The following is a 27,033-nucleotide window of genomic DNA, read 5'->3' as shown; positions in this document are numbered from 1 at the left end:
AATTAATGATCAGCTCGATTTGAAAAAGTATGATGTCCCAGTAAATCAACCCCCCCCCCCCCCCCCCTCCCTCCCATCGCTATAGTATAAAGAGCATCTCCCAGCCGTAGCAGGTGCTGTGTGTGTGTGTGTGTGTGTGTGTGTGCGCTGTGTGTGTCTGCCTCCTGCTGAGATCTCAGCTCATGCTTTATGGATGGATGGGGTGATGGATGGGGTGATGGAGGGGTGGAGAGTCTCTGCCTCCTCTTTGTGATTTTCACCTTCCTCCTGCACAGCATGTTTGGATGGTTTAGTCTGGCTTTAACGTTTGGTTCATGGTGGCGGGTTATGAGATGATATTAGTGCATTATTTAAGGCAGACTGATTCAGGCTCTATTTGTTGTTCTCTGTAGTGGTTTTCCTGTTGTTAGGAATCCTCATAATGCACAAACACAGCCGTGTATATGCAATAATGAAATCTATTTACATAACAGGCTTTGTCAGTTGCCTTGATATCTTCCCTAGAGATTCAGATCGTCCTTTGAGTTTAAACCCAGGTATGTCTGTCTTCCAGGAGCACATTGTTCCAGATAAATGAGATGCGGTTCATTCCTTGTCAGTCAGAATTCTTAAAACCTTTGCTTTGTTTACCTTTAGAGATGTTTGATTAAAAAAAACAAATGTTCTTTTGAGTTAATTCTTTAAAGGGGTGATGAACTGAGAAATAAAATTTTCCTTGAGCTTTTGACATATAAGAGGTCATCATCATACTATAAGAATAACCTGTAAGTTTCAGAACTGAAAACTTCTTTGTTAGTTCAATAAAAGCTTTTATTGACACCAGGCGCAGCGAACGACAGGTTTTTCAAAGTGGGGATCTATGACGTCAAAGGGTATCAAACCCCGCCTCCGCAGAAGATCATCAGCACCTACTTCAACACTGCCTGTTTAGCCCCGCCCACCGATTCATGCATTACATGAAACTCATTATAATATGCAAAACTGTTATCCAATCATAGCAGTGGGCGTTTACTTCCAAGTCTTCAATGCGGCACGCCCATAAAAACAGAGCGTTTCAGGAGCGAGGCTCAAAACCAGGGTAGAAAATAGCCTATTACTTATTCATTTTGATGTTTTTGAATGTAAAAACCAAGTGAACGTCATAAGTTGACCTCAGACAACAATATAAAAAAAGTAAAAAGCCAGTTCATGACCCCTTTAAATTTGTGTTTCAGAGCTGTTGAATGCTTGATTCTGTTTGGTTGACAAACATTCTAAAGCTGCTTTTCCACCGTCGGGCCGAATGGTTCCAGTTATATTTCCACTTTAGACTGGTACGGCACGGCAGGATTACAAACCATTTTCGGCCCAGAATTCTCAGCACGGTTGGCTAACCATTATTTTCTGGTAAAGGCACAGCTAAAGTAGCTCCAGGCAGGTCTTGACCACAGTACAGTTTCATATCACTTCGGCAAATGATTTCTCTTATTTCAAAGGTCCTCGCAGCCTACAACAGCAGAAGAAACCACAAAGACATTGACCATGCAAATGGATATAACAAACAATATGATAAAAATGGCTAACTATTTCCATATTTTCCCACTAAATTACATTTATCTATTGAAAGTACGCTCTCTCTCTCCCATACAAATATGCACACATACAGTACACACACACTGACTGAAACTTAGCACTGTCCTCAACTTTATTAGTAAAATAGTTTTGCAACTGAAAAGCTATGTATCATTTCTCAGTTGTGAGGTAGTAACATCACTGTTCTTGAAGCAGTTAAACTTACTGTTTTGCTAATAGTAGAAAGGCTCCTGTTGAACGCCGTTGAGAGACGCACAGATTCAGGTAATTCACACATGCTTAATCAATCTCTCTCGCTGTAATAACTGCAATAGTCTACATCTCTCTTATATAACAGCAAAAGTCTGCATATCAGTGGCTCAAGCCTTTGTTACAAGCTCTAAAATGATGTTTTGGATTTAGCAACAGAGGCTTGGGATGAACTGCATAAGAAATTAGTCCTACACACGAGAGTTTCAATGATAAAAATCTGGCAACTGTCTCAACTCTCAAGCTAACTGAAAACAAGTAATCAGTCAGTGATAAAATGAGGGCGAAGAAGCTAATTGCAAGCAATAGGACAAAGTATACAATAGAACAAACACAAATTAACTTGACCTGAAAAACTTCAAGCACTAGAAATACATAAATTGTATAAAGTAATGAAATGTACACAAAAAAACTCCATAGTCTTTACTGTGTACATTTAAATATGCATTTATTTTAAAAATCACAAGTTATTCAGTGACCAGTGAGTGATTTGTCTTTTTTTTTTGATCAACGTTAATGAGACAGACTGAAGCAGGAATATTAGGCTGCTGTCACTTTAAGACCGAATGCACGGATCCAATATACTGATACACGTGTGTTTTCTTTCTCAACTGTTTGTGTTCACTTAAGAATAAACAACTGTGTTTACAAATATACTGGCAAAAGCCCTATTCAGACAGGATTAACTTTACAAGGGTAGATGGAGTAATGTAATTTTACCACAGGACGTCTATAATATTAATGGCCAATTTGCACAGGAAAAGATAACTCAGTAAAACTATCAGAAGTGGGAGAAGTAACTCGATTTGTGCATCGCCGTCACCCTCCTGTCGTCATGTGTGTATTACGCTGCTTCCTGATATCATGTGCGCATACACATATAACCTATTATGTCCGGTCGAATGATGTATTAACTTCAGATTGGATTGTGTTGGTAAAAGGCACTTACCTAATGCTAAGATGTTTCGTGCCTATAACAAGAGCTCTCGATCTTCTTTCTGATTTGAATGGTGTGTGGAAAACACTTGAGTTTTGCCACAGACTCGTCCCAGCGTCTAGAACACAACTGAATGCTTTTTCAAGCGTCTCCATACTTGAAAAAACGCGGAAAACTACTTTTAAACAGGAAATGACACAATATTTACATACATATTTACAGCGGGTCTATTCGCACGGGATTAGTATCACCTGAGGTCATTTTTCCGGACCTTTTTACTGAAGGTAAAAGTCGCCGTAATCTTTACTGACATTGTCCGTGATGATTACTGAGATTCACATTCGGACGGGACTAAAATCACAGAGAAGCTCTGGTAATAATTACTTTACCGCACCTCTCCATGTTAAGCTAGTCCCGCCCGAATAGGGCTAAAGATGGCATTTTGACACACGTGGGTGTATTTGACCGTTCAAGCTCAATACCGTCTTGTTAACTAAAATAAACTCATTTGTCTCAATTGTTATAAGTCTAAAATAAAATGATTACACGGTTGGGTTGGACATCACAACATTAGTCTGTCTGTGGCGGCTCTCCTGAAGGACAGACTCGGACATGCCCAGACATGATTCTCCGAGAGGTTTTCAGCAGCATCGCCCTGAGCTCGATATCATGCAGTGATGTCACGGCCCTGCCAGCGCACGCTTATCCGTTCAGAGGACGTGTCACGCAGGATTCTGAGCAGTCCTGCATTCAGCCAGATTAAATGACCTTTCAGGAGATCTGTGATGATAATAAATGAGCAGTAGTGGAACGTCAGACTGTTAAATGTAGCGCTCTATCAGGGCTCTCAGAAAACATTTCTTTCCCGTAACGGTAAATGAAATGTTCTCTAATGTAAGTTCGGCGCACAGGCGGTGACGAGGGTGTTAGTGATGATTACTCATCTTCTGTGATGGTGTGATCAATGCATTCATTCTCTTTCTTTCTCTCTCTATCTCTCTCTCTCTCTCCTCATGCCTGGGCACGCAGCTCTTATCAATGAGGAGAGAAGTGACATCACTGGTCCAGAGATCACGGTCAATCCCATCTGTTCCGATTAGCGTGTTATGATCACACACACACACACACACACACACACACACACACACACACACACACACACACACACACAAGCCTTGATATTCAAACCCATATGTAATGCTCTTATAGAGATCTGCTGAACGTCAGGGCTGGGCGGTATGACGGGTATATACTGAGTAACCAGTGTCATCCGACAGCCGGTAGTGATTATGCTGGACTGTGGTAAATCTGCAGTGTGATTTAGAAAATATAAATAATAAAAAGTAGCTGATATGATTGCCTACTTTTTGAATTGCCACAGACAAACAAGTCTTTCCAGGACAGACAAGCTTTGCTGATTTTTATGAAACCCAATTAGTTTTGTAATGTAAACACTGTGTGACTGTAGGTTGTTCACGGCGTTGACGCTTGCCTCATTAATGTAGAACTCAACTTGTACGTGGTCACACTGTCACATGTTTCCAAGCGTCAGAATACAGGATATTTGCCTGTGATTTTTATGCAGTCATATTTATGATGCATCACACTTTTCTAGTCTTATTTATCTGAGTCTTTTTAAGACTAATTTCTTGCTTTATTTTAGCATTTCTAAATCAAATGCTCAAGCAGCTCAAAATCAAATGAAAGTCACTTTCATTTTTAAAAGTATTGACGTTATTATATTATCTACATGTTTATGTATATTATACATGTCAGGTTTGAAAAAAAGACATCTAAGAAAAGCGATATCATGATATTTTGGTAATACCATTACCACCTCCTAGGGAAGGAATTAGCTCTATACTGTTTACTGTACATATTTTTGAGTGAGACTTGTGATATATTGATCAATAATTGTGATGCATATAATATTGGATTTGCAGCTAAAAATAATCAACATTAATTTCATGCACTTTGATCCTGCTGTTGAGTTTCCAAACAGTCAGTTTCACCCCATTTTTGATGATGTGATTTGGGCTGCGCGATTAGGAGAATTTAACATTTATTTTTGCAATTTAAAAAAATTTAATAAAAAAAAATATATATCCAGGTTTGCTGTTCTTGTTTGTCAAGCTACATTATTTGGCCAAAATTGTGATTTATATTCAATACAGCTATAAAAAAAAAAAGAATACATTTATTGTCTTAATTTATCAATTTTTTAAACATTAAATAATGCAGTTTTTTTACTTTGAATAGTTAAATTGGTGCATACTACATATTCCAACTTTGCTTAAACATTGTTTAAATGCCACAAAAATGGCTGTTTGGTTAAAAATAAATATTCAAATATAGTCTAATATTAGGGGTGTAACAATATATCGTGTCACAATATATCGCAATACAAAAATGCAACAATATGTATCGTGGATAGTGACATATGTATCGTGGATAGTTCACCCAAAATAAAGGGGAAAAAAAATCAAGTTTATAGAGTTTTAGTGCCTTAAACTACTATATATATAATGTTGAATATAATGTATAATAATGCAATGGGGGAATATTTGTGGGTCCTGATGATGCCAAATGTCTGATGTTACCAGTAAATGTGGCTTACATTATTTTAAATATATCTAGTCAGTGACAGTGCAAACATATTCGTCTAAAATAATCCTGTATTTTCAGCTTCAGAATCATGAATATTGTTATTCTGGTGTCTCTATTGTCCTGTGCTTTGGGTTTCCAGCACCAAGTCCAAGCCTATTCATTTACACACAATGCAATACCAAATTTTGCATTTTTTGTTAACCTTTTATCATATGTCTTGGAGTTACACAATAATATCGTATCGTGATATGTGTCAAATCGTGACATGAGGGTATCGTTACACCCCTATCTAATATTCTGAAAAATTAGATCTTATCTATTACCCAGCTGTAATGTCGAGTTTATAGTTTGATTGGAGCAACCCTTTCAGTGTCGTTTCTCTGAAAGCTTTTTTTTTATTTGCTGCTTGAAGTCAACAGAATACACAAACTGATTCGGCTGTAATGATTTCTTCTGTTTGCACTAGAGATCATCCCTTTTAATCCGATCCGCTCAGGTACAAAAGCGAGCGAGGGACATCTTTGATGTGGGTACACACTCATGGACATCACAGCGGTTCGGGTCATGTTACAGCGACTAGGCTGACAGACAGGAAGAACAAATATCACAGCAAAGATTCCTGTCACACAGTGTTGGTTTGCTGTAGTTGCATCTTTTCAGACAAGAGGCTTGCGGTGGCTCTGCCTTAGATTGATCCCGATGGCGCCACGTTTTTGCCTCCTCCCCTCGTCTTCTCAGCGCATCATGGTTGGCTGACGGGAAGTCTGAGCTGTGGCCAGGCGTATCCCACACACATGCTGATATGATAATACCAACTGCCCATAATCACACACTGCCCCCATCTGAAAGCATGTCTGCCTGCATTCTTCCCTTCAACCTGTTCCCCGGTCGTACCTCGTTCTCCCGTCTCTGGTTTTTCTGCTTTTCCAAGGGATGCTCGCGTGAATGTTTGTGCACGAGCGCTCCCAGCAAAGTGGGCAATTTGTTAATCCTGTTCCTCCGTCTCTCCATTCCTCAAACGCAGCTTTGTGAATGACATAACACCGCCCGTGGCACTTATGTAATCCACGTCCATCCTCTGTTTTTATTTGTCTCTCCTCAGTCTCTCTCTGTTTTTCAGGCTAGATGGAGACTTGTGTAATGCCTAGGGATTTGTGAACGTGAGCTTTTCTGGTATCATGAGTGGACTCAGTCCACTTAAATGCAAAATGAACACTGTAGTTAATAGTGACCCAGCATCCCCAGGGTACACACACACACACACACACACACACACACACACACACACACACACACACACACACACACACACACACACACACACACACACACACACACACACACACACACACACACGTTTGTTTTGCTATACTTGTGAGGACATTCCATAGGCGTAATGGTTTTATACTGTACAAACTGTATATTCTGTTCCCCTACACTAACCCGACCCCTAAACCTACCCATCTCACACACACACACACACACACACACACACACACACACACACACACACACACACACACACACACACACACACACACACACACTCTAACCCTATCCCTAAACCTACCAATCACACACACACACACACTAACCCGACCCCTAAACCTACCCCACACACACACACACTCTAACCCTATCCCTATCCCTAAACCTACCAAACACACACACACACTCACTCTAACCCTATCCCTATCCCTAAACCTACCAATCACACACACACACTAACCCGACCCCTAAACCTACCCCACACACACACACACACACACACACACACACACTCTAACCCTATCCCTATCCCTAAACCTACCAAACACACACACACACACACACACACACACACACACTCACTCTAACCCTATCCCTATCCCTAAACCTACCAATTACACACACACACTAACCCGACCCCTAAACCTACCCCACACACACACACGCACACACTCTAACCCTATCCCTATCCCTACCAAACACACACACACACACACACACTCACTCTAACCCTATCCCTATCCCTAAACCTACCAATCACACACACACACACACACACACACACTCTAACCCGACCCCTAAACCTACCAATCACACACACACTCTAACCCGACCCCTAAACCTACACACACACACACACACACACACACACACACACACACACACACACACACACACACACACACACACACACACACACAAACCCTAAACCTACCCATCACAGAACACTTTCTGCATTTTTAATAAAACACTGTTTAGCATGTTTTTAAAGCATGTTTGAAAACACGAGGACTCAGGAAATGTCCTCATAAATCACGTTCACGTTGTAATACCAGTGAAATACCAAGTCATTATACAAATTTCTGTCCTCATAAATCACAAAAACAAACACACACACAGTAAAAAGTTCCCTGTCCATGATCTGCGAGCCAAATACTTGACAATAAATGTAAAATAATGCAAAGAAACAGTTTGTGATTTATTTTTATTTTTTAAATAGCTAAATAAAATGGCTAAACTTAGGACAGATCAACAAAGTGCTTACAAATATTTTATATGTTAAATAGGCTTAGCAATTAATATAGCATATTAATATAATAGTCTAATTTTCTACCATATGAATTGAATAAAATTAGCAGCTAGCTAACAGCAGCTTGCTCTGTGCTTTGTTCTGGTTTCTCCTCACTCCAGTCTAAACTAATAACTAAATGACTAAATGATTGTATAGGTAATTCACTACACGTTGTCATATAAATAACCTGAAAATATTGTGGATTATAAGGCTACTAACCACTCTGGGTAAATGGGGTAAGCACAGAGATGGTACCAATGATGTTATCTATCCAATAAGGATTAGGCACACTAGTTAACTAACAAGAAAATATATTCTCAGTTAGTTTGCAACAATTTCAACAAATGGAAATTACATATTTTTAAATGATTTACCAAATATATGCACTGTGGCAAGATTTATGGTGCTTCAAAGTGTATAGTATTATCTTCAAACACAATGATAACACTATTTTATTTTTAGGAGATGACTCCTCAATATTAATCACTATCTTTAATAAAGATGACCCTTACTCTGGAAAATACTTCCTTATGAACTATTAATGTTTAACAGCTTCTTGTACATGTCATAATTTCCCATCATGCTGGCCAAACGAAGGTCACACTTCTGTCTCTTCCTCTAGAAAGAACAGTCGAGTTCTCTTTTGTGTGTGGTTAATGTGTATCTGTATGGTGTTGAACTCTGATACACCTCCTCCGGGTAGCCTTGGCATCGGGACTCGAATCTCGGAGTTTGGCTGGGAACGGCTTGGCTACTGATCAACCAGCTCAGGCATGAGAAATCCAGCGCACCGGACTCTCCCAGCCCTTTGTGTTTGATTCTCCGGCTGAACTGGGGTTTGTTTAAGTGTGCAGCGTGGCAGAAGTGAGATGCGTCAGTGCAGGCTGGTGTGTGTGAACTGGAGGACCTTGAGTCACATGGTTTCTCATCTCCAGTCAGACGTCAGTGTTTGAGCCACTCTCTCAAACTGGCTCCTGGCAGATGGTGTTTTATTGGAGCGCTGTGGACTCAGAGTGGGATGGACTGGGAGAAATACACTGGCCTAGGCCTCCATGGAAGATTTTTTTTTTTTTTTTGCAATGAATGCAACACACCATTCCCATTAAAATAAATGGATTTGAGTTATTTTGGCTTTGGTGTGATCACTATTATTAGTTAATAAAATCTACTAAAATGTAATTTATTAAGTAATTAATTAATTCATAAATTAAGTAAATTTTATTTATTAGTGGTGCTTTTTCTAATATTATTATTATTATTATTATTATTATTATTATTATTAAAAGGCCTTAATCAGAATTTAATGAATCAGATTTTAATTTGTACATTTTAAATGTAGATTTGCGAGATCTCCCCGTTTTTACTTTTTTAATAATGATAATATTTTCAATTATAGAAGAAAAAATCACAAGGATTCCCATTAAAATAATTGGATTTGAGTAATTTTGGCTTTGGTGTGATCACAAGCTCTGATACCACGGCATTGATACCGTAACCAACCAAATAAACTATGTGACCAACATATTTAGTTCATAAAACCTACTAAAATGTAATTTATTATTAGTTATTATTAAAGAGTTCATACATTTTCAGTTAATGAATTCATTTTACCCTAAAATTAAAATGCCCAAATCAGAATAATAAATCATAATAAATCATATTTTATTTAGACATTTTGAATGTAGATTGGCGCAATCTCCCTGTTTTTACCCTTTTTAATAATAATAATAATAATAATATTTGTATATAATAATAATAATAATAATAATAATAATAAGGATTCTAAATGACAAATGGGTAAACAATTGGTGATAGTTTTCATTGTTAGATGAGCTATTCCTGTCAAACAACAGCAGCTTGTTGCCTAATTTGCACAATGCTAGTATCATAATGTTTGAAACCAGTTTTTTCTGTACGTATGGTATGCATATTGTGCATTTCTACTCATAAATTATGCGCAGCCTTAATCATGATTATTGGTAGCTAAAAACATGGTCAAATTCGCTATAATGTATAATTAACAAGCAAGGGAAGTACACTTTGCGAATGAAAGCAAATTTAAATTCTTTGGAAATCAGTGGAAGTGGATGTTAATGTTTGATACCAGTTTTTTCTGTACATATTGTGCATTTCTCAAATCACTTTTGACTGATGCATTTTTTTTTTCAAATTTTTTTTTTTCATACAATTCACTTTTTGAGAGATATTTTACATTTCTATATGAATTTCCTCCCACTCTTTGAATTCCCACTCCCACTTTCCAGTAGCATCTAGCAGTGGAGTGCTGATAGAAAGCTTGTGAAAAGTGTTAATCAGCAGAGATATAAACCAACAACCGTGTGTGTGTGTGTGTGTGTGTGTGTGTGTGTGTGTGTGTGTGTGTGTGTGTGTGTGTGTGTGTGTGTGTGTGTGTGTGTGTGTGTGTGTGTGTGTGTGTGTGTTATGTGCAGTCTGAACACAAGATGAGTCATCGGCAGGCCAACAGTGCGCTCTATTCTCAGGGGTGTTACAACACACCACCACACAATGAGCAACTACCCACATCACCCTCTGAAGATGCACACAGTTTACAGACACATGTATTTCTTTTAGCTATTAATTATTGTGTTTTACAGCAGACATGCCATGGGGTTCGGCCGCTTTAAAGTACGGTCACACCATTTTTCCAAGTTTTGCGGGCGAAATCCAGTCGTTCCGGTAGGAATCCATGCAATCTGGAGTTTCGCGTGAGGGTGAAATAGTTGCCCACGCAGATTTAGCTCATGTTCAAGTTGATCACTCGAATTTTGCCACGTTGACCAACAGAAAGCTGCTTGGGTCTGTGTGAGCTGTGCTTCATGTGTCGCTACACTGTTGAATACAGACACTGGACCTGTTTTTGCACTCAATTTTGCTAACTTTGATTATATTGATCTCTTGGCATAATCATGTGGGATCACAAGTGTTCAGGCAAAGCCAGTTTCATTTACGTATTCCTCCATTTTCATAGTTCTCTCAGTACTGGTATGCAGTTGTTGCAGAAATACGTTACTTTAATCCATAATATGTAGTCTTGATTTTATTTAAAAAGTACACACTTGACATTTGTGAGACTCACAAATGTCAAGTGTGTACTTTTTAAATAAAATCACGACTTTTGTGAGACTTTTGTGAGACTTTTGTGAGACTTTTGTGAGAACGCTTCCCTGCCATTGACAATTTTCCAGCTTTCACTGTTATACGGTAGGGGGCGCTATTATGCACCTTCTGAAAGAGTACAGAATCTCTGTATCAAAAGACAGCGAGCAATAAAAGCGTTACGCACATTGGTGTCTTTGGGGGGGGAAAAGGCAATTTCTTTTCAAAATGTTGCTCTTTTTTTTAATGAAACTTTCCCACAATTCTTTCTTTTGATATATTGCATGTTTAGATATTTATACAACAAAAAAACTCTGCGGGACATGAAATTATGAGAATGATCAAAAACGTTAAACCAAATAAAAAATGAAAAAAATAACGCTGGCAGAGAAAGAGTTAAAGGGAGAATGTCATGACTTGTGTGATTTAATGCTCTGTTTTGTGTTTTTAATAGTAGAGGGTCTGCCTCAGGTCTTCTATTTCGGGCCCTGTGGGAAATACAACGCCATGGTTCTGGAGCTGCTCGGCCCCAGTCTTGAGGATCTCTTTGACCTGTGTGACCGAACATTCTCCCTCAAGACCGTCCTGATGATCGCCATTCAGCTGGTGAGTGTGTCACACCTGGGTGAGACGTGGTGCATGCACAAGAGTCCTGATGATGCTTTGCAGTGCAAGCGTGTAATTTTGCATCCTTTGCTCAATTCCCCAGATTTCCCGCATGGAATATGTGCACTCTAAAAACCTCATCTATAGGGACGTGAAGCCAGAGAACTTCCTCATCGGACGGCAAGGAAACAAGAAGGAGCACATCATTCACATCATAGACTTTGGCCTTGCGAAAGAATACATTGACCCAGAAACCAAAAAACACATTCCTTACCGGGAGCACAAGAGCCTTACGGGCACAGCTCGATACATGTCTATTAATACACACTTAGGGAAAGGTAAGTGTTGGATACCTCCCTAGTCTGATCCTGAAATGGACTTGACATTAAATTTAGCATGTCACTATCTCCACGATTTATGTGGCGTCTTGATTGGCTGTTTAATAGGGTTGGGAATCATGAACCAGTTATTTTAAAGAACATGTTTGGTTCTTTTAATGTTGCATTGAATCTATAGCGTCTGTCATGATGCTGAGTTGTGAGTGTACCGTCTAAACTGAAAGATAATAGTGGAAAAAAATCACTTTATCACATAGGTTATGCTGTCCTCAGTTTGATGAAATTTAGGGTCATAACTCTTAGGGCCCTTTCACACCTACCCTTGTTTGGTCTGGTTTTTCTGACTTTTTTTAGTTTGATCCGAATCAAAATTACAGGTGTGAAACCTCCCCCGGACCACGATCCGGATCAAACAGACGAAATTTGGTCAGACGAAAAGAGGTAGTCTCGGTCCGGATCAAACCGAACAAAGGTTTGGTTCGTTTCTAGTGTGAACGCATTTTCTGTACAGTTCAGACTTTCAGAACATTTACAGGAAGTTCCGGTGGTTCCCGCAGGATTGCTCGCTCTTCTCCTCCTTTCCTGCCGGCGGCCATAAATTGTTCGCACAACGAGGACGTTCATTTGCCGAATGTGACCTAGCCTCGAGTATAGCTGGTGCTGCAGGGAGTAATGGCGTAATAATAACAGTATAGGGGCAACGATATGCGTCTGTTCATTCATTCTTGTCAAAGTTACCCGGCGAACTGACGACACGCTGACGTCAGACGCACGTCCGTTTACAAACCAATCAATGTCAAGATCCAGCCCACATAGATGATGACGACAGGACGCAAGTACGCCATGTAAAGTTCTTTAGTGCGCTCACAGAATTGCCATGTGAAACCATTGTGAGACCTTTGTGCGGACTTTCAGGTGTGAAAACGCCCTTAAATACCTTAAAGGATTAATTATTTTAAGAGGTCTTAAATTTGGGCATGGAAATACTGGAATTGCAATACAACCTAATATGATTAATTAAATCATTGAAATCATGGTAACACTTTACAATAAGGTTCATTATATAACATTAGTTCATGTATTAACTAACATGAACTAACAATGAGCAATACATTTGTTACTGTATATATTTATTATATCTTTGTTAATGTTAGTTAAATGGATGGTTCGGAGTAATTTCAACCTAGGGTCCTTTGCCCCATGACCTCGAGCCAAACACCCCCCCCCCCCCCAGAAGCCTTTTTTCCCTTGGTCGAACATTATTAAAGTTAGAGCTTATTTAGAGATATCAACCGGATGGCTTAGTGCAGGCGCTAACGGATCCTATGATGTATCTCGTAAATTACTCCACTAATAATGCCCAGAATGGTACCAAACTTCTACAGTAGTACAAATACGTTCTGTACTCATAAAACGAGGCATTGGGAAGTTGGTAAGTACATCAGGAGTTTATTTAAATAACACTTGCCTGATGGCTAATGCTACCGCTAACCCGGACGTCGACGTCACTTCAGTGATTTGGGAAAAGCACGTAAAAGTCCTGGCAGAAAGCGATGCATAAGGATGTAGTGTAAAAAAATTAAAAAATCCATAATTTAGTCGCCCTCATGTCATTCTAAACCCATAAGACTTTTGGGTAACACTTTATTTTACAGTGTCCTTGTTGCATGTTACATCTACTTACCGTAGTAATAACAGTAAATTATGCATAATTACATGCAACTAACCCTCAACTAAACCCTAATCCTACCCTAACCCTATAGTAAGTACATGTAGTTGCTTAATTTTACTCAGTACTTAAATATATAATTACACTGTAACAATGACACCTTAAAATAGTGTAACCGACTTTGTTTATCTTGGAAACACAAATTAAGATGTTTTTAATGTAACTAGAGAGATTTGACTTAAAGTGGATGAACAAAAAAATTGGAATTGTTCAATTCCTTATGATTCCCAACTCTACTGTTCAACCAACTTAGTTATCTTGTACATAATTGAACCTTTTTTTTTCTTTTCTTGCAGAGCAAAGTCGGAGGGATGACCTTGAGGCCTTGGGTCACATGTTCATGTATTTCCTCCGGGGTAGTCTCCCTTGGCAGGGACTTAAAGTATGTTGAACCAGACTGTTAACGCCATTAAAACTGTTACTAATTTTGTTCTGGAAAATGAGCTGTTGTGTTGTGCTTTGCAGGCTGACACACTAAAGGAACGCTACCAGAAGATTGGGGACACAAAGCGAAACACTCCCATTGAAGTTCTCTGTGAGAACTTCCCCGGTGAGACCCCCTTAAACGACATCATGTGCTTCACTTGGAGCAGCTAATCTTAAAGTCAACATGGAATTAAAATAGACCCCATTTTCTTTCTCAATGCACGTTCCTGGTCTTGTGCACAATTCAGAAATGCACATTATTCCAAAGAAAATATAATGTTTATCTTTTGTAATCTTTCATCAAAATGTAATAAATGGTAAAATGGGTTGTTTAAAGTTGTTTTATGTTGATTTTAAAGTGCCCTGTTATGCTTTTTTAATAATGGGTTGTTTTGAAGGTCTCCTACAACAGGTTTTCATGCATCCAAGGTCAAAAAACACTTACATTTTCTCATAATGTACATTGCAGTATCAACTTTTTTCTTAGTGTCTGAAACTAACATGTCTCTTCAAACTTTCCACAAGACCCAGTCAGTTGTGATTGGTCTACTCTGCTCTGATTGGTCAGATGGCCCAGTCTGTTGTGATTGGTCTACTCTGCTCTGATTGGTCAGATGGCTCAGTCTGTTGTGATTGGTCTACTCTGCTCTGATTGGTCAGATTGCCCAGTCTGTTGTGATTGGTCTACTCTGCTCTGATTGGTCAGATGGCCCAGTCTGTTGTGATTGGTCTACTCTGCTCTGATTGGTCAGATGGCCCAGTCTGTTGTGATTGGTCTACTCTGCTCTGATTGGTCAGATGGCCCAGTCTGTTGTGATTGGTCTACTCTGCTCTGATTGGTCAGATGGCCCAGTCTGTTGTGATTGGTCTACTCTGCTCTGATTGGTCAGATGGCCCAGTCTTTTGTGATTGGTCTACTCTGCTCTGATTGGTCAGATGGCCCAGTCTGTTGTGATTGGTCTACTCTGCTCTGATTGGTCAGATGGCCCAGTCTGTTGTGATTGGTCTACTCTGCTCTGATTGGTCAGATGGCCCAGTCTGTTGTGATTGGTCTACTCTGCTCTGATTGGTCAGATGGCCCAGTCTGTTGTGATTGGTCTACTCTGCTCTGATTGGTCAGATGGCCCAGTCTGTTGTGATTGGTCTACTCTGCTCTGATTGGTCAGATGGCCCAGTCTGTTGTGATTGGTCTACCGCTTGCAGTGCGTGTTGGAAATTAAACACCCATTACAATATCCAAAGTTCAGCTGCAGATCTTCCTCATCACTTGACACACAGTGATACAAACAGTAACGATGGCGTCGGTTTTACCGTATCAATTCCAGCACGAGTCCTAATCCTTCGTAAATGCGTGGCAAGTGGATTTGCTGTGGCAGTGCAGAAAACAGCGTCGTCTTGACATGTTCACAACACAAACCAAACTCTTCCAGGCCTCAGCAACAACTACAGTGTTTGAGGGCGGGGCAAAGTAGACGTTGTTCTCGGGCAGCCAATGAAGACCATAGACTAGCATTATGCTAATTTGTTACAAATCTACGTCGGTTCGAATGACTGATTACTCATTTCAGCAGTTCAGAATCGATTCTTTCTTTTGGGAGACGATAACTCCATTCATCATGCACTTTTATCTTTGAAACTTTGTACATTCACAAACAGCATATATATATCTAATAAAATATCTGAAAAAGCATAATGGGGCACTTTAAGAGCAGACTTGCCTTATCTTTATTTATAGTGATTATTGTCATTGTAACTTTGTCCTCATTTGTGCTTTCAGAGGAGATGGCCACCTATCTGCGCTATGTCCGGCGGTTGGATTTCTTTGAGAAGCCAGATTACGAATACTTGCGGACCTTGTTTACGGAGTTGTTTGAACGAAAAGGATATACCTTTGATTACTCTTACGACTGGGTTGGCAGACAGATTGTGAGTCAATATGTCGTCTTTATAAAGAATTTCTGCATTCCACTCACGCTAGCTCTGTTCCAGCTCCTCGCTAGATGTGTAGCTTTTGCAAACTTTGCAAACCACATAGTAGTGTTGTCAAAAGTAGTGTTACTGAAATTAAAAAAATGTGACGATTCCAGCATTTTGAGCTTTGTTGAACGGATTCTTAAACGCCTCTGATTGGCCATTGTACTCACGCGCTCGACATGCATGTCTGTGATTGGCTACAATGATCAACGCTTCAAAAACATGTTGTAAATGGACATCTTGAGTGCTTACACAGATACACACAGAAGCATATGTATACATATATGTTGAGCGCGTGAGTACAATGGCCAATCAGAGGCGTTTAAGAATCCGTTCAACAGAGTTCAAAATGCTGGAATCGTCACATTTTTAAAATTTCAGTACCGACTTGTTACCGTAGTTGGTACTTTTGACAACACTACCACATAGTGCCTTCAACTGACTGTGATGTTAGCATGTTGCTAAGCTAATAATGCAATGCTGTTAGCATAAAATTGCATGACCGTTTTTTAATCAGTATTTTTTCAGCACAGAGTAATGCACAGTCATAAGTAAAACCTGGCACAGTTTACTCCTCCCTGGAATGTTGCTGCCTATATTCACTGGGACACAGAGCTAGTTCATCTTTGGCCTTGAAACTGATGTTCTGTGTGTTTTGGCGTGTCTTCTCAGCCCACACCAGTGGGGTCGGTCCACGTGGACTCAGGGGCGTCTGCCGTCACGCGTGAGAGCCACGCACACAGAGACAGACCCTCCCAGCATCAGCCCTTAAGGAATCAGGTAATCTTCCACTGTTCGTTGAGGAAACTTAAGATTGGTAAAACTTATTACAGAAAGAGAAAATGTACTATGTTCAAGGTTTAGTCCATTTAGTAGGGGTGGACAGTATTTCCCCTGAACCAAATGGGTGAATCTCACAAATTAAGTCTGGGTCATATTTCACCTCAAACTTATTTAGCTTATTTTGGATTGTGATATTTAGTTTGAGAGTTAAATTCCCCCACATTCTCATGGCTGTATTGCAAATAAAGATGCAATACTGTTCAAGGTTTGAATGGAAAGTAATGCTTTTATTCAGCAATGACACATTAAATTGTTCAGAAGTAACAGTAAACCATTTTACATCATTATGAAAATTTTTTCTTTTAAATGTAATGCTGTTCTTTTGAACTTTATCAACCGTGATTAATGGGAAATGTTTTTTGAGCATTTAATCAGCATATTAGAATGATGTCACATAAACACATGCACACTTTAGCTCCACTATATTACTGACATATTTTCTATGGCCTAACCCAACCCCTTCCCCTACTCCTACCCATCAAAGAAACCTGCAAAACACTGAATAAATGAATACAATTTGGGGCAATTTATAAGCCTTTTTAACTAGAGAACCAGTAAAATGTCCTTACTAGTCGTTTGTCATAATATTTCACTAAGTATCCAAACTTGTACACACACACACTACAATTTTTATACTGTAATCCTAGTATAATGAGAATTCCCAATGAGAATCATAGAAATTACCCAAAAATATCTATCCAGCATTACCACCACCATCAAAAACAAAACACAAAAATTCATAGTAATGAGAATTTGGGGGAGGAAAGGGTGCTTGCTTGACATAGAAATATCCCAATGCAAACAAAAAAAGATTTGGTTTTGGAGTGAAATAATGGCCTGGACATGTTTTCGTGAGTTCTGCTCAAGCATTATCATTAAAGCTGGTGGAGTTGATCTCCGAGGGTTTCTGCAGCAACACATGAAGCTTTAAACCAAATCATTGCCCCGTCCACGCAGCAGCTGGCTGATACAGCATGCACTGCTTTAGCATATCATGGCTCAGAGTGCATGCTGGGAATAGAAGTTCCTAAAAAATGTCACTGGAGAATATTAAAATTTTAATTTGCCAGTTTCTGTAAATTGCTTATTGTGCCTCTCTAACATCTGCAAGAGCAAAATCAGCTTTGCACATCTCACAAACTTGCCCTGTGTCAAACTCATCTAGCTGAAGCAAATGGTTAATTTTGGCTCATATTTGAGGTGCACTCAAATTAGTGTTGAAAGATTGAAGTCATCCAAAAATGATACTTTTCCTATTTGTTCCATGAAAGTAAAGAGTAATAGTAAAAAGTATTGTTTATATGGTTTTGCAGTGACAGGTTGAGAGTGAGTTAATGGATTGTTCACTGTTTTCATTTTTGGCAGAACTGACGTCATATATTTAAGATCTTTCTAGTGATGTGAGTTCACCGTGTTCTTGTGAGGGAAGAGGAGTGCAGATATATTTAGAAATCCTTGGCTGAAAGACACAAGCACCCTGTAAACTGACTCGTTTAATGGAGGTTCTGGTGTTTAACGAGTCAATTTTTACTACAAAAGACATTGTTAAATTTAAACAACGCACACCTGTTGACTTGCCAATAAGATGTAGGTTACAATGGGGCTAAAGGCACATTTGATTTTATTCATTTTATTAAACTCGCCATTGCACTGTTCTAAACATTGTCTAAGAAATGTGGCGCGATCGTGGGCAGCAACGCAACGTTTATTCTTCGCTAATTTAATCTTGTTTTTAATGTTTTTTTAAAAATGTTATAGTATTTAGCAAATGAGAATCAATACAATTAATGAATAATGTTTTGAGACAAAGGTCTTGTTAGTGATTTTTAGTTTTGTAATTAAATCAACACAATCATTAAATCAATTTTGCTATAAAGAATTTGTAAACGTATGGTATTTAGAGGAAAAAGCGCCCCATGATAATTAACATGATAAACTTTTCCATCAGATGGTCAGTATCGTTTATGAAGTTTATGACCTTCGAGATAATCACATTTATAATGAAACCAGAATTATATATTTTTTGTGAAATAATATCATGTTTATTGTTGTAAAGCTTTTTTAAATTGTCATCTCTCTGAAATCTTTCAGAAACTTGAATTTCTTCAAACTTCATTTTGAACAAGTATTAACTTAAATATTATGCAAAACGTACAACTTTAGCTGAAGTATTTTCATCAATACTGAGCGTCTTTTGCTTTGCCCCATGCTAATGAGCCTCTTACCCCTAAGTGAGGGCTAAAGGCCCCCCTCGCCGCCTCATAAATTATGATTTTTAAACAAAGCAAACCACAACATGTTTCTCCCTCAATGATCAATAAAACATAAATATATTTTCTGCAATATCATATCAATACAAGCTGGTTGACTTGTGTTGCTAAATGGCATGCAGTTCATTTTAAAATATACTCTGTGGTGGAGAAAATGTTGTATTACCGTTAATACATGTATAAAGCTTTCTAATTTTGCGACGTTAGCCACTTGTTGTCTCTGAGGTACTCGCGGTAAATCAAGAAAACGAGAGATTAAAACAATAAGACTAGCCGTGCTGAGCTATATAACAGTGATTCGTTTTCTGTCAATAAAAGTATTCAAACAGTTGCTCACCGGTTTAATAAAATGCATAGTATATTAAAGCGTCTTCAGTGTTTCCATGATTGCTATGGATGTAAAACTGGAAATCGAGGGTAGCGCAGATATTGACAGGTGACGCAATGACACGCAAATATTTGGGATTATGTAAGTACACAAGTCAACAAAATATATAACATTGTTTCAGTGTTTTTTTGTTGTTATTTTAATCCAGAAATCGTACATATTGTGCCTTTTAACCCTGTTGTACACTACAGTTCTGGTCATGTGTCCAGGAGCAGTGTTCCAGTTGGACATAGGACTGTTGTTGATAATATAATATATTTCTTTAAATATCTCATTTCAATCCAGGGCACAATAAATTCAGGATTTTTCTTATTTATTTATTCTATAACTCTAACTAATCTCCACTTAAACTGAATGCAACTGAAAGCTAAATTAATTTAGATCCTTCCACTAACTGCAAAAAGACATTAAGAGTTTGTACTGAAGCTGTATAAACTGCACATCACAATTTCAGAAATTGAATTTGGATTTTTGTTTGTCCTTGTGTTGACTCTGTCTCTGTCAATGTCTTGTCTAGTCCAATGGGAGAATATTGCCCCATCATCAGTTTGAATTTGATGTAGCTGTAGATAGTTTGAACGTATGCTGTCAGATATTCCTATCTGATCTCCGTGTTGGATGCCTGATTTGCCTACATGTAGTCTCCACTTTGGCATTCAGCAGCTTTGGATAAAGTTTTCCCTTCAGTTTTTTCTGTTTTAATGTCTCTGTGTTTATTTTGTGGTGTTTTGCTTCTTGGTTTGATTGGACGATTGCGTCCACAGTCACTAATGCCATTTCCTGGCTTTGACTGGCTCTTTTTGTTTCTTTGTTGATTTTCCTTTCCTTCATTGTGCTGCATGCCACCTGGCCTCACTCGCCCGCTCTCGCTCACTCACCACACCTCCTCCTGTCCCTGTCCTGCGCCTCCTCCACCCGCGCACAGACGGCCATCTCCGACCGCAGAGGAGCATGGGAGGTGCAGCCCAACCGCCAGACAAACTCGTCCTACCTGACCTCTCACCTGGCAGCGGACAGGCACGGGGGCTCAGTGCAGGTACAGCTTCACCCCTCGCTCTGTGCGCTCATGTGTATGGCCATCTGCAGCAGCACCTGCTCTCACACCTGACCACAACACTTCCTCTATGGGTTACCCTCTCTGGCTGGTCTTGCACTTATTAAAACAACACTGGCTACGTTTACATGCAGCCAAATAATCTGTTGCTAATAATCGGATTGAAAAGCCTTAAAGGGATAGTTCACCCAAAAATGAAACTTCTGTCAGTAATTACTCTCCCTTGTGTTGTTCAACCCCGTAAGACTTTCATTCATTTTCGGATCACAAATGAATAATTAATGATCGTTGCGACAGAAGTGAATCAATCAAAACTAACTTTAGCTGGAAGTCTAGAAGTCTTAGAAGCCTATGAAGGAGTGATCCAGCTCTCAGATTTCATCAAAAATATCTTAATTTGTGTTCCAAAGATGAACGAAAGTCTTACGGGGTTGGAACCACATGAGGGTGAGAAATTACTGACTGCATTTTCATTTTTGGGTGAACTGTCCCTTTAATCGATCCGAATGAAATTTCGATGGGATTGAAAGGGGTGGTTTATTCCTTTTCTAATCTGATCGAGAGGACGTGTATAAACACGCACATTAACCCGATCACATGTTTAGCGTTCATGTAAACATTACGTTCAGATTCATTAATCGGAAAGTTGTGCATGTAAACACAGCCAATGTAGAAATGCTGCGTTTCATTCAAAAGTTGGACATTCCTCCTTTTCTCTGAATTCCAAACACGTAATGTTCCGATGTCCAAGTTGGAAGAGCGTCATCATCACGTGGCGTTCTATTGGAATTTTCCAAATGTGGTGTTTTCTTGTTCTATCACTTTTGCAAGTAGGAGGATGTAAATTCCAACTTTCTGAGTTGAATAAAACGCAGCACAAAATGTGACGCAGACTATCAGGGAAACATGTTGTTACCTGTGTTGTATTACTGTGGTACAGCCATTATTAGGAAATAGTATTCCCGACTATCTCTATGCAGTGTGTCACAATAGAGTGTGTGTTCCGGAAGTAAAAACTTTTTTTATGACAACTTGTAAACCTTTAAAGACAACCATACTATGAGCTACAAGGTCGTAAATCAATGCTGTTTGCCGCTGTTGAAGCCGTCAGCCCACATTATCACCGTGGTGAATAACTACATAACCGATGATGATGTACAGAAACTTCCACCAATCAGAGAAACAAGCAAAATGCACCAAAACGTCTCTTTAGCTCTGTCCATTTCCATGAAGCACTGCAGTAAGTAAGTTAAGTAAGTTAAGTAAGTTAAGTAAGTTAAGTAAGTTAAGTAAGTTAAGTAAGTTAAGTAAGTTAAGTAAGTTAAGTAAGTTAAGTAAGTTAAGTAAGTTAAGTAGTAAGTTAAGTAAGTTAAGAAGTAAGTTAAGTAAGTTAAGAAGTAAGTTAAGTAAGTTAGTAAAGTATTGCCTTAATACACTTCGTCACTGATTGTTAATAGTTAGTAAGGTAGTTAAGTATAGGGTTAAGGGATGTAGAATATGACATTTAATATTTGCTTTATAATTAATAAACTTTATACTAATAAACAGCCAATATCCTAGTAATATGCATCCTAATAAACTAGTTAATAGTGAGAGTTGGACCCTAAACTAAAGTCTAATCACATTTTTAAGAGTAGTTTTATATTTCTCCATCATTTTTCATTCGATTTTGCTGCTTGCGATGCTTCATGTGATTGTTCTTGTGCAGTCTCGTATTTTTGTCGTATTTTCAAATACTTTTTTGCTTCAAATCAAATGTTGTAGTGTTCTGATTCACCTTGTAGCTCTTTGGCTTTGTTAAAGCGTTATAAGCCATGAACCAAGATTTATTTTTAAAAAATCCTTCAGGGAGAAATGATTGGAAAAGATATTTCCGGAACCAACGCTCCTGAAAAAGTAGGCGGGCACTAATGCACTATATTCAGCACATCTTTATGATTGAATCCGCAGATTCACCATCTTCACTTTTATACAGTAGAGGCTTCAGAAACGACTGGTCACAGTCTTTGAGCTTATTTTGATGCCGTCTTCATTCATTGTATCGTAGGAAATTAGATAATGTATTGATGACAAAATATCAAAGCAAGTGGTGTTACATATAAGTGATGTAAGTGTACAGATATGTTTTGGGGCCACTGTAGACCAGTGTTATTACTGTACATTCGTGGATCTGGTCAATTCTAAATGATTGTAAATTGTAAATTCTAAATTCTAAATTGCAAAGTAATTAAGCAGCATTTAAATATTCCAAGTTAAACTCTATTAACGGTATCTGTCGATTTGGGGGTAAAAAAACCTATTTCGTTGTAACGAGGAAATGATTTACTTGTGAGGAAAACGCACTGCATTACTATTAATGGCCCTATAGATTTTTTTCCTTTGTAAATGCATTACTGTAAAAATCTATTATGTTATATCTACTATTCTATCTGTATACCTTATAATCAATAGATTATATATCTTATAATCTATTGTTATATCTATCTATGTATTTAACCAGGAATATTTGATCAGTTCTCCCATAAGTGAAGTAGTAAATGATATTCCTCATTTGCTACGTATGAGTGGTTACATGCACAGATATAGTCTGAACTGTGTAATTAAAATAACATTATTACCCTGAGGCCACAGGATAATTAGATCTCTCTTTTCTAACACCACAGGTGGTGAGCTCGACTAATGGTGAACTGAATGCTGACGACCCGCTGGCGGCCCACTCGAACGCACCAATCACAGCGCAGGCAGAGGTGGAGGTGGTGGATGAGGCCAAGTATGTGCACATGGCTTCTCTCAGGTTTCTGTTCTTTGCCTTGTGTCTGATTGACACAGTCCTTTAGCACATGATTTCCCCCTTGTCCTCACTGGTCCGTTCCCATCGGCTCCCCTGTAGTGCTCGGTGTACCGAAGGTGTGTAATGGAACGTTATATTGGGGACAATCATCCATTTTTAAATCTTTTTTTAAATTATTTTAAATAATTTTTTTTAATTGGTACTTTTCAGTTTTGAATTAAATGTGTAGCACACACTACCGCGTGTTTTTTTATTTTATTTTTTAAGTCTCTTCTGCTCACCAAGGCTGCATTTATTTGATCAAACATACAGTAAAAACAGTAATATTGTGAAATAATAATAATAATTATTATTATTATTATTACAATTTAAAATAACTGTTTTCTATTTATTTATTAAAAAAATGATAGATTTCTGATAATTATTGGCATCAATTATTCGGTTTTGCTGCTTAATATTTTTTTTTGTACATGGCAAGACTTTTTTTCATGATTCTTTGATAAATATAAAGTTCAAAAGAACAGCATTTATTTGAAATAGAAAGATTTTGTAACAATATAATTGTCTTTACTGTCACTTTTGATTAATTTAATGCGTTATTGCTGAAAAAAAAAAAAAAAAAATATATATATATATATATATATATATGAAGAGTTCAGATGCAAAAGCCTCTAAGTGCCATCTGACATTTTCTTCCAGAATGATCATTTTTATCAAGCTCGTATATTTAAGTTAAATAATTTCACTTAAATGGCAATGCAAATTACCTATTAATTGTCATTTAAGTGAAATTACTTAACATAAATATACAAGCTTTATAAAAATGATCATTCTAGAAGAAAATTTCAGATGGCACTTAGAGGCTTTTGCATCTGAACTCTTCATATATATTTTACCCCAAACTTTTGAATACAGTGCATTACGTTTTCCCCCCAAAAAATTATTTCAACATTGATAATAATCATAAATGTTTCTTGAGCAGCAAATCAGCATATTATAATGATTTCTGAAGGATCATGTGACCCTGTAGACAAAATTCAGCTTTGATCACAGGAATAAATTACATTTTAAAATATATTCAAATAGAAAAGTTAATTAAAATTGAATATATGTTTTTACAGTGTTTTTAATAAATAAATAAATACATGTAGCATTCGTGAGCAAAAGAGACTTCTTTCTAAAACATAATAAAAAATGTAATTATTCCAAACTATTGACCGGTTGTGTATATTTTTAACATCATTGCTTTTCTAGACTCTTAGAACTTGTCCAAAGTGGAATTTTATGCATTTCCATAAGAGCGGAAAAGGCCGTGTCCATAATAACTACGGCCAGTTAGTTTGCCTGTTAAAATTCAGAGGCGATTACACTCTTTAGTTAAATTTTCTCCTAAAGCGCCTGATGTGCATTTGAGTGTCAGTCATATAAAACACTTACTCTCGTAGTTCTTTGATATCTTAAAGCCCTCTGTCTTTGATTTATTGATGCAAAAGCTTGAAAGTGGCGTAGACAGCAGCAGCGTTTATCAATTAACAGGACGGCACAAACACACAAGGTCGTCATGGTTATTACACACTATTAATGACACCGGTCTTTCTTCTAGAGATCTCTCTGATCTCTTTCTCTTCTACATTTCCTTGTTTTCTTGAATATGGCAACCTGATTTATCATTGTTGCCTGTAATGGTGAAACACTGCCACTTGAACCAAAGCTTTTGCCTCTACGATGTTACATCACATTAAATGTAATATGTTAATATAAAAAAGAAGATTCGCCAAGCACGATTCACACAGTTGTCAGATGAGAAGAACTTTACTCTACTTTACTTATATGCTAAATGTGTCTGGATACCAGATCATGCATTGTTTGGCATACAAGTAGAGGAGGAAATGAGACAGTCTTTTGATGCTCTTTTTATATATAACAGTGAATGCTTTCTTAAGTTTGTTAAACCTTACAATGAACTTTTCCTCTGTAAGAATAGGTACAACAGTTCTTGATCCAACACAAACGTTAAAATCGTTTTAATGAGATGGAAAAATTGGCTTGTTACTTTTCCAGTGAGATGTATTGAGTTAGTTACATTAGTATTAATTATATAAAAAAAACTTTAAACAACAGGGTATATGGTGTTACTATTGGGTGTTACAATTCATGTCACTTGTTACTCCAATAAGCTTTAAAATCTTAAAAGTTTGTAGTCAGAAGTTGGAACACTTTCCCCCTCGCCTCGTCTAATCTCTCTGTATGTTACTGTAGTGATGGATAGATTCACTAAGTGTTACTGAGTGTTTAAAATTTAAAATGGTGTTATAAACGTGTGTGTGTGTGTATATATATATATATATATATATATATATATATATATATATGTGTGTATGTATGTATATGTGTATATATACATATACATATACACGTATACACGTATACACGTATACACGTACACACATACACACATACACACATACACGTATACACACATACACGTATACACATACACACATACACATATACACATACACATACACATACACATATACATATACACATACATATACACATACACGCATACATATACACATACACGCATACATATACACATACATATACACATACACACATACACGTATACACATACACACATACACATACACACATACACGTATACACATACACACATACACATACACACATACACATACACACATACACGTATACACATACACACATACACGTATACACATACACACATACACATATACATATACACATACACACATACACGCATACATATACACATACACGCATACATATACAGTGCCCTCCACAATTATTGAACCCCCTGGTAAATATGATCAAAATGGGCTGTAAAAAATAAATCTGCATCGATTATCCTTGTGATCTTTCATTCAAAAAATGTGCAAAATTCTAACCTTTCATTGAAGTAAAAGAATTGAAAGTGGGGGGAAAATCACATTATGAAATAAATGTTTTTCTCCAAAACACGTTGGCCACAATTATTGAAACCCTTTTATTAAATACTTTTTGCAATCTCCTTTTGCCAAGATAACAGCTCTGAGTCTTCTCCTATAATGCCTGATGAGTTACAGAGACCATTCCTCCACACAGAATCTCTCCAGATCCTTCAGATTCCCAGATCCATGTTGGTGCTTCTTCTCTTCAGTTCAGCCCACTCATCAGGTCAGGGGACTGAGACGGTCATGGCAGAAGCTTCATTTTGTGCTCCACAACAAATTTTTGTTTTGATTTTGATGTTTGTTTTGGATCGTTGTCCTGATGGAAGATCCAACCACGGCCCATTCTAGCAGAAGGCGTCAGGTTTTGATTTTTTATCTGTTGATATTTGATAGAATCCACAATGCCATGTATCTGAACAAGAAGTCCAGGACCTCCAGCAGAAAAATATGCCCACAACATTAAAGATCCAATGGTATATTAAATTGTACACATGGGGTACTTTTTATCCTTGTGTTCACCAAACCCATCTAGTGTGTTTGCTGCCAAAAAGCTCTGTTTTAGTCTCATCTGACCACAGAACCCTGTGTTGTTTG

The 27,033-nt window shown here is 37.9% G+C and overlaps 1 protein-coding gene across 2 annotated transcripts in view; it reads left to right on the top strand.

The window, feature by feature from the left end:
* The window catches only part of csnk1g1 (casein kinase 1, gamma 1), a 55,042-nt gene that overhangs the window by 19,234 nt on the left and 8,775 nt on the right, over positions 1-27,033 (top strand). Inside the window, exons 5-12 of one of the 2 annotated variants that reach the window (XM_082160999.1) lie at positions 11,497-11,648; positions 11,752-11,986; positions 14,012-14,097; positions 14,181-14,265; positions 15,919-16,067; positions 16,788-16,895; positions 20,542-20,652; positions 23,334-23,440. In XM_082160999.1, the coding sequence (XP_082017125.1) occupies positions 11,497-11,648; positions 11,752-11,986; positions 14,012-14,097; positions 14,181-14,265; positions 15,919-16,067; positions 16,788-16,895; positions 20,542-20,652; positions 23,334-23,440 (1,033 nt within the window). The remainder of the gene's footprint in view (positions 1-11,496; positions 11,649-11,751; positions 11,987-14,011; positions 14,098-14,180; positions 14,266-15,918; positions 16,068-16,787; positions 16,896-20,541; positions 20,653-23,333; positions 23,441-27,033) is intronic. The other variant, XM_082161000.1, reaches the window with a different exon arrangement.

This window comes from Leuciscus leuciscus (genome assembly GCF_965113295.1).
Source record: "Leuciscus leuciscus genome assembly, chromosome: 2".
Taxonomy (NCBI): domain Eukaryota; kingdom Metazoa; phylum Chordata; class Actinopteri; order Cypriniformes; family Leuciscidae; genus Leuciscus; species Leuciscus leuciscus.
Note: the sequence above shows the minus strand (reverse complement) of the source record. Positions and strands in the feature narration are given on the sequence as shown.